At 36.1% G+C, this 9,931-nt stretch overlaps 1 protein-coding gene across 1 annotated transcript in view; it reads left to right on the forward strand.

Moving 5' to 3' along the window:
- The window catches only part of LOC107728102 (rho GTPase-activating protein 39-like), a 51,993-nt gene extending 49,305 nt beyond the window's left edge, over positions 1-2,688 (forward strand). Inside the window, exon 8 of the mRNA XM_016538182.1 lies at positions 2,562-2,688. Coding sequence (XP_016393668.1) covers positions 2,562-2,688 — 127 coding nt within the window. The remainder of the gene's footprint in view (positions 1-2,561) is intronic.
- Positions 2,689-9,931: the final 7,243 nt, after the last annotated feature.

Here is a 9,931-nt window from a genome sequence, read left to right on the forward strand (position 1 = left end):
AGTTGTATCTCGGCCAAATATTGTCTTATCCTAACAAACCATACATCAATGGACAGCTTATTTATTCAGCTTTCAGAAGATGCATAAATCTCAATTACGAAAAATTTACCCTTATGACTGGTTTTGTAGTCCAGGGTCACATATATATATTAGTGCTGTCAAACGATTAATCGCATACAAAATAAAAGTTTTTGTTTGCATAATATATGTGTGTATACTTAATATGTATATATAAATACTGTCACGGTCACTCGGGGAGGAGGGAACGAAGAGACGCAGGAGAATATTTCAACATGGAATGAGCAACGGGGAAAACACAGGAACTCACAGAAGACATTTAACAGCAGACGGGAAACACTGGGAAACACAGGGTTTAAATGAACAGACACCAATGGGACACACCTGGGAGCAAATGAACTAATTAATCAAACACAGCTGGACACAAATGAAACCAGTGAGGACAGGACACAGGAAGAACCAAATAAGGGCAAACAGGAACATACACGTGACAAATGCACACTCATACAGTATATATTTTGAAAATATTTACATGTATTTACATCTATATATTTATATTTATATAATAGATATTATATATAAATACATTTAATATACCTTGCATGGCACTGGCGCTCGATGCTGAAAAGGCTTTTGTCTGAGTGTCATGGCCTTTTCTGCTCAAAGTGTTAAAAAAATACGGATTTGGTCCTAACTTTATTCATTGGATAAGGCTGCCGTACACTGCTCCCCAAGCTATTGTTAGGGTTAATGGTTGTTTGTCTCAACCCTTTACACTTGAACGGGGAACGAGACAGGGATGCCCACTGTGTCCTCTTCTTTTTGCCCTTTGTATAGAGCCATTAGCTGAGATAGTTAGGAGCAACCCGGACATTCAGGGGATAAGAGTAGGAAGAGAGATACATAAAGTGTCATTATACGCAGATGACGTAATTGTATATATTTCCGATCCATTACACTCGGTCCCCACACTAATGGAATGTATTAACCAATTTGGTAAACATTCAGGTTATAAAATCAATGTTGGGAAAACTGAAGCTCTAGCTATGAATACTCTTATTACAACTCAGATAAAGTCCTCCTTTTCTTTCAGATGGCCTAAAGAGGGGATTAAGTATCTAGGTGTGGTTATATAAGTATAATTAGTATAAGTTATATAAGGTTATATAAGTATAATAATTATAAGTATCTCCAGATTCGAAGTTTCCTTTTTAAACATCCAAATTGGAAAATGTTCAAAACTACCCCATCAGCAATTGAGACTTTGTTGATTAATGTGCAGAATGGTAACAAGATCCTTAGACCAATTAGCTGTATATACAGGGCTCTGGAAGACATGAAGAAGGACAACACAGATTATATAAAATTAAAATGGGAGCTCAAGGTAGTGATATCTGACGAGAATTGGGATGAAATACATGTAGAAACACATAGAATAACATGTAGTAGAATCTGGAGAGAATACCATTGGAAGGTGACTAATCGTTATTTTCGAACGCCCCAAATCATAGCCAAATTTAATTCAAGTCAATCCAGTGCCTGTTGGAGGGAGTGTGGAGAACAAGTAGCAACGCATACACACATCTTTTGGGAATGCCCTATTCTAGTTCCTTACTGGACAAATGTATTTGGTTTCATTAATAACATTTTTCAAGTTAATTTACCCAGAGACCCTTTAATAGCTATCTTGGGAGTTAAGACAGATTTAATAAAAAGTGAGAAGAAGAGAAGGTACCTCCTACGAATACTCCTAGTTTCAGCAAAGAAGAATATTACAATTAAAGAAGGCCACCTACTCTTGATGAATGCTTACGGACAGTGAGAGAAATCTATGAGATGGAAAAAATAACGTACATGTTATGACTCAGAATGAGTCTGTTTGCTGAACAATGGAAACCCTTAATGAAAAGAGCTGGGTGAGATATGGGGTGGAAGCTTTTAAACACCTTTTTTTGTTTTTTCCTTTTGAATGGATTGGCTGGTTAACTCTTTGTCGTTATTGAACATTTTGATCTCATCCAAGGCTGTTGTTATGTGTTTATTGGTTTTGATGGTTTCGTTATAGTGGTGTATTGTTATTCCAAATTTCTTATTTTTATTTATTTATTTATTTTTCTTGTCTTTGCTCTGTACTCTTCTTGTCATTCTGTAAAATGTAGTTATGATGTTGGTTAATAAAAAATAAGTAAAAAATAATAATACATTTAATATACAAATATAACATATTTTTCTTAAATATATACGTGCTTGCGAGTGTATTTATATATACATAATAAATATACACAGTACACGCACATATATTATGTAAACAAAAACTTTATTTTGGATGCGATTAATCGTGATTAATTAGAAAGCACATTAAATGCAAGTAAAGTGTTTACTTAGAAACCTGAGCGCTATTCAGATGAAAACTGAATAAATATGGAATAAATAGTTTTTAGATAAAATGATATTTAGATAACTCTGTCTATCTTACAGAAAGCTGTGTTTATTCAGTGTTCATTGTCTTATCCTGAAGTGGATCTTGTGTTTGCGTGTCTCAGGGTGCCTGGAGACATTGATGAAGTAAATGCTCTGAAACTACATGTGGACAACTGGAAGGTGCCAACCGGCCTGGAGGACCCACATATTCCAGGTATCCCACAATCCTTTAGTCTGATGTATGTTTAAACATGTGCCCAAATAGTTAACGGTTACATGGTTTCAAAAATCCATTAGAAATAGTATACCATCCGAGCACCTTTGACATGTGTCTTCTGTAAATCAGGGGAAAATGTATGGTATTTATTTTTTTGCTCAGAAAAACAAAAATACAATTACATGAAACAGAAAACGTTTAAATTTTTTTTTTTTTTGGAAAAACAACAACAATTTAAAGCAGTATTGTTTCTCTGAAACTACATGTGGACAACTGGAAGGTGCCAACCGGCCTGGAGGACCCACATATTCCAGGTATCCCACAATCCTTTAGTCTGATGTATGTTTAAACATGTGCCCAAATAGTTAACGGTTACATGGTTTCAAAAATCCATTAGAAATAGTATACCATCCGAGCACCTTTGACATACTGTAAGCACATACATATAATGCTATAATTTATGATGCACTAAATCTATTCTGGCTTATTAGACTGAAACATTGGTGCAGGGTTTACTGAAACTAGTAAATTTCACAAATAATTACACGCAAGTAAAAAAGGGCAAGTAACACATTGAATAAGAAAGAATGAAATAGTATTTTCTTGTAAAACGCACTCCGATAATCTATATAGTGAAGAAGATGGCAGTCATATTTCTAGGAATCTGACGGCTGAACGGCAGATTATTTTTGCTGGTTGTTTTGAGCGGTTGTTCATGATGCATTATTGATAACGTTTATACTTGTAGCTGTTTTTGCAGTCAGACGGTGGTGGAAAAAAATGTGTTTGTTGAACAAGCAAGAGCAAAATGTTTCAAAACATTTCACTAAATTATTTTGTTACATCAGTGAAACATTTAAAAGTGTTCTTTAAATCATGGCTAAAATAAAAATGAATGCATATTTTAATTAAAAAAACACGTCATGTCAAACATGTAGAATTTGAGACGTAGAATTTTTATGACTTAGAGTAGCAATTTTGTAGCTGTCATTAGTCCAGCTCCAGAGTTATTATCGTTAAATAAAGTATATATACAAGAATATTGCATGCTCTAGTTATTAAAAAAAAAAAAAAAAAAACCTTGTCAAGCATGTATAATAAAACTTTACAATAATATTTTGACTGTAGTTATTGTAGCTTGGATTAGTCCAGCTCCAGGATTATTATTGTTAAATAAAACTAAAATTATTAAACATTTTTGCTAATTGAAATGAAGTTATAAAAATATTAGATGACACGCTTAAACTTATTTCAGCAACTTTTCTAAAAATAGGTTTTCTTTATGCAAAATATTATTTCTTATTTCTAGCTTTTAATTTTGTGGTGAAATATGACCAAACATATTTATTATGTTAAACGGCACATGTCGTGTCAAGCACGTAGAATAAAAGTGTTTTCACAGTATTTCATGACTTAATAATTTTTCGACTGTAGTTATAGTAGCTGGGATTAGTCCAGCTCTAGGGTTATTATCATTATAATAAAACTAAAATGATGAAACATTTGAAATAAAGTTGAAATACATTTTTAAAAAATAGATGAAAAACTTATTTCAGTTAGTTGCCAAGGCAGCATAGTATCTAAAATTCTAAAATAAATTTCTAAAGTATTTTAAAAATTCTAAATTGAATCGAAAACTAAAACTGAAATAAAAATAAACCCTAACAGTAATATTTAGAAAAACAAAAACTAATACAAATTTCAAATGAACACAATACCTCATAATTTAACTACAATTAAAATTAAAACAAAGTATAATTCAAAATATGAATGAAACTATAATAGTGCATAAATAATACTAAAACGAGAGTGTCCAGCAGTGTAATGCTGTCACACACACACACACACACACACACACACACCTGTAGCCTTGGGCGTTCTGCAATGCTCCATTTCTCACTGAATATAAATAGCTCAAACTTCCCACACCCAGCGGGAGGATCACCAGCTCTTACGAGCCTCTTCCTCAACAAAATCTCTCTTCTGTGCTTTCTTCTACAGCAGTACAGCAGGATCTAAACGTACGAGACCACAGCCATAATCTGATATCAATTAGATGCGTTTGAAGACTCTCTTAAATCTCAGATGAATAAGAAATCATTCAGATGTGCACTGTTTGTATGTGTAATAAATAAATTGCATGTTCTCTGGTGTCTCAGATGTTCGGACTCGTCTGTGTGTCTCCGGCCGATCCTCATTAGATTTGTGATTTGCCAGGTTGTTGCAGTTCCCAGAAACGGGCGCCTATCTTTTACAAAACTGCTTTTATTCATTGACCCAAGTGTCTCCCCTCGGACCCGTTTCTGGAAATCTAGTAGCATGAGAAATAATGAAGCCATTAGCCGCTGACACACTGCGGTTAAACTGGTTTAAGAAGACCAGGATTTCACTGATCATACTGACCTACTGAACTGCAGCACTGCAAGTTCACAAAACCATTATTTCACAGACACAATCAGCAGACTATGAAAATGAAGTTGCAGTTTATTCTGGCTAAGAACTGACCATCTGAAACACCAAACTAGACTTTGGTTTCATTACTTGACATTTGTGGGCATGTAAATCTGAAATTTGCCTTAACAACAGCAAGCCTATTTTAGGACCATTAGGTGTTTGAATTGAATTCAAATAAGCACATTCAATCCCACAATTCTCATTGCTGTAATGCATTTAGACAAGTTCCCATAACTCTCAATAATGATTTTCACTAGATTCTCATTTTTGGGGTGGGAGAAATGTGCTTAAATTGTCATGAAAATATTTGAAAATATATATATAAGGCTCAGTAAGTTGAAGAAATGAATACTTTTATTCATCGAGGACGAGGACGCATTAAATTGATTAAAAGTGACAGTAAAGACATTTATAATGTTACTAAAGATTTCTATTTCAAATAAACGCTGTTCCCTTTCAGTCGGTCACTACGAGTCACGTCGTGACTGACGAATTGGGATATCGCTTCGATAGACCAATCTACTTCGAGTGTAAACTAAACGAGCCAATGCACATTGGCCCACCCCCCCAAAAAAATTTATACTGTCTCCATGCTTTTGAATGGTATAGTGTATAATGTTACAAAAGCTTTTAATTTCAGATAAATGCTGATCTTTCTATTCATCAAAGACTCCTGAAAAAATGTACTAAACTGTTTTAAATATTAATAATATTAATAACAACAAATGTTTCTTGAGCAGCAAATCAGCATATTAGAATGATTTCTGAAGATCATGTGACATGTGCTTTTGCTGTATTTCTGATCAAATAAATGCAGCCTTGGTGAGCAGAAGAGAACTCTTTCAAGAACATTATCAATCCATTGTCATTCTTTTCTAGGCAAATGCACTTCCTTTTGTACAAATGAGGCTCATTATAGAATGTGCTGGATTCACGGATCCATTTACGTTTGTATTACTGTAGTTGCAGTGATTTGCATTATTGCTGCTCAGGGAAAGCTGGTGTTAAACACGATTCAGATGCACAATGCTGTCGAGTGTATTTGCTGAAAAATTGAACGATAACCTGATATGTGTGATTGTTGAATGAATTGGGTGCTAAAACTACAGCAACAGCACGTCAAATAAACAGTCAAGTCTTTGCTTATGAAAACAGCCTGTATGTCTCTGAGTGGTTTGATTGAGCATCTAGTTGATTAGTGAACAGCAGCCAATCAGAGCTTGTGATTTTCTTGTCATTGTGTGAGCAGACGGCATCATGCGGACAGTGGTTGAAGTTGAGGTCCTGTCAAGGGTGTAGGTTTGATTGTGGCATGGACATAACGGCAGACAACAGACATTTAATTGTTTGATTACAATTATTTAGCAGTGGCTGATATAGGTAGGAACATGTCATAGCGTCTCTACTAAACTCTACACCCTTGAAAATCATAACAAGCAATGTCAGACTTTGGAAACTATTGTTCTCTTCTTAAATATGAAGAGGTCAAGCAACAGATTCGTGAGTTCATCCAAATTTCAGCAAAAGCTTATGGATGTGATTGTAATATAAGTCAGACACTGAGGTGAGCTGTTGTTTTAGTCTCTTCTGAGGAAGATTCATTCACTTGTTTTGTACACAGAGACATTCTGGTCAGATTTATTAATGTTCATCTGATCTCATTTTGTAAGTGAATTTTCTTTCTGTTTTAGACATGTTTTCTGTGGATTGTTTGACTACTCGAAAGAGAATATAGGAAAATATAACTTAATTCATTTGTGTGTCCTGCTAGCTAAATTTCACATAAATAAATAAAAATCTAGCTCTAAACGTCTCTTTTCTTTATTCAGATTTGATCTAGAATGTTCATCTGATCTCATTTTGTAAGTGACTTTTCTTTCTGTTTTAGACATGTTTTCTGTGGATTGTTTGACTACTCGAAAGAGAATATAGGAAAATATAACTTAATTCATTTGTGTGTCCTGCTAGCTAAATTTCACATAAATAAATAAAAATCTAGCTCTAAACGTCTCTTTTCTTTATTCAGATTTGATCTAGACGAGTACATGGAACTATCTGAAGTTCTGTAAATCCTAAAGTAATCTAAAGCATCTCTGTATTCATCCTATGTGTCCTCTTAAGCTGAAAAAAACTGAAATAAGCGAAAAAAGTATGATGTTTACACATAAAATATCCATATTTCCATTCCAAAGATTTCAACATTTCAACACAAATCTAGAACATATTCCGGTGAGGTAACCGGTTTACTGCTAACTAGTGAATCACTCCATTAATATGACGAGCTGCAGCTCTATTAGGGGTGTAACGCTACACAGAAGTCACGGTTCGGTACGTAACCCGGTTTTGGCGTCATGGTTCGATATGAGTTTGGTACAACAGGAAATGTATTTTTTCATTTATTTTGAACAGACAGTAGTGCTACATACATGTAGCATGAGCAGTTGTTTTTGATTTGAATTAGATTGTATAATTTCAAGATTTAATGCAAAAACAGAACGGTCTGACTTTAGATTTGTGAAACTATGCTACATAAGACACCTGCGCAAAACAAAAACAGCAGACGGACTGAATGAAAATGCATATTTATTCTCTGACAGCAGGTGGCGCTTATGGAACAGCAGCGATACAGTGTTTCCTTGGTTACCGCTGTAAACAAAGCAGCTGCGCTTATAAACACTACTTTAATATGCATTATATAGAGGTAAGATGAAAAGAAAATGCCATTGAAACATTTCTGGAGATGGTCAGCTCCTCTCAGAGATAAAAACCCCCACATATTTGTCTTCCTATATTTCGAGCGTCGCGAACAGTGAGCTTGATCTGCCTGATACAGTATTTTCTCCTCTTTACAGACTTCATAAACATTCCACACAAATTACATTTTGGGAAATGATTGCAATGCAATTTGTGTGCAATTCTGGAATAGAGATCGGCCAAAATAAAACAAAAAAAAAGAATTTTTCCGATTTGTAGCTGGTCGACCGGTGCATCTCTAGAACCTGAAACTTTCCAACACCTGAAACTGGTCAGACTGTTGGTTCAGGTTAGTTTATGCTGGTTATAAAGCATAACTTAAGGCTGGAATACACTACACCAGGGGTTTTCAACCTGTGGGGCGCGCCCCCCTGCATCAGTTAATTCAGAGACATTCCCTTGAGGATTTATGAATATGAGTTAGCAAATCTTTAGCCATCCACTAGGGGGCTCGCCCCCCTGCATCAGTTAATTCAGAGACATTCCCTTGAGGATTTATGAATATAAGTTAGCAAATCTTTAGCCATCCACTAGGGGGCAATCTGACTCCCACTGCTAGTCGACAGTAAGAGCAGACATGTCCTAAAAGGTTGAAAACCCCTGCACTACACGATTTTTGCTCCAATTTACTGCTGATTTACTGTCTGGAGAAGTAGACGCTAGTTGCCGAAAGTCAGAGCCAGTCTGCAGATTTAGTAGACAGATTTGATAGAAAACGGCATAGTGTTTGACGGTCACAGACACACAGACTTTTTAGCTTCAGACTCTGATTCCATCCAGTCGGAGGATATCGAACATGTCTGATATTTTCAGCAGATTTTAGAACAGTGTCAAACTGTGCATTCATCTGTTTAGACCAGTAAAGGCATGAAGAGATCTGTCTGTTTTCCATCACAGGTATTTGCTCAAGCCTCCAGCGTGTCCTTGACTAAGATGGACGTCAGTAATCTGGCGATGGTGATGGCGCCAAACTGCCTGCGCTGCCAGTCGGATGACCCGCGCGTCATTTTCGAGAACACGCGGAAAGAGATGAGCTTCATGCGCGTGCTGATCCAGCACCTCGACACCAGCTTCATGGACGGGGTGCTATAGCACAAACACACACGTTAGCATTCACACCTGACGCCCACACATGAATCACCCGGCAAACAACCTCGACAAGCCTCTTCCTGTACACAACACACATAAAACACAGTCACGCTCACCTTCCACAACGTTTAGGTCAAATCTGCCATCCTCTATGATTTCTGAATGTTTCTGAATAGATAAACCATCCGTCCTCACATGATAGTGACTGTCCTGCTTTGGTTTCTAGCGTGCATGTATGTGCCGAATGTGTTTGTTTCTGTTTTGTAACTCGACTGACTTGTAGAACGGATTTTATATGATTAATTTATTTGCTATTTATTTGAATAAGGGTTTGTAAGTATTGTACTACCTTTTGAAATAGAAAACATCTGTCTTTTCTGATCACATGCATTGATCAGTGTGTGTGTGTGTGTGTGTGTGTGTGTGTGAGTGTGTGAGTGAGTGTGTGTGTGTGTGTGAGTGAGTGAGTGTGAGAGTGAATAAGTGTGTCTGTATATGAGTTCATTTATCACTATTGTTTTATACACTATTATGTATGTCTCACTGAAATGGTACAACACAAGTGCCCCTCATAGTGAACTACCTGCGGTAAAGGTGAAGTGTGTAAATTATGTGTAAAAATGCACTTTCTGAACTCGCACACACTGAACTTTAATACCTAATTGTTGAGTCAGAAAGTGTTTAACACTTATTACCAGTATTACGTGCTTCGCCTTTAAATTCTCACATATACTCACACGAGCATCCAAACAGCCTCATTTACACACACACACTGATTTGGTTTGGTGCTTGTAATGGTCTATATCACACTGCCAAACACACAATATTGATACTCGGTGCCCATTCCTGCCTCCAGGAGGCGTACCGGTGAGAAACAAGCGCGACAGAAGAGAGACAGACAATAATGGAGGGAGAGATAAACAGAGGAGAGAATCTCACCAAGAAATGGCCAGGTCATATTTCACCACAAAATCCAAA

Source organism: Sinocyclocheilus rhinocerous, unplaced genomic scaffold (genome assembly GCF_001515625.1).
Source record: "Sinocyclocheilus rhinocerous isolate Xijiao unplaced genomic scaffold, SAMN03320098_v1.1 scaffold936, whole genome shotgun sequence".
Classification (NCBI taxonomy): Eukaryota; Metazoa; Chordata; class Actinopteri; order Cypriniformes; family Cyprinidae; genus Sinocyclocheilus; species Sinocyclocheilus rhinocerous.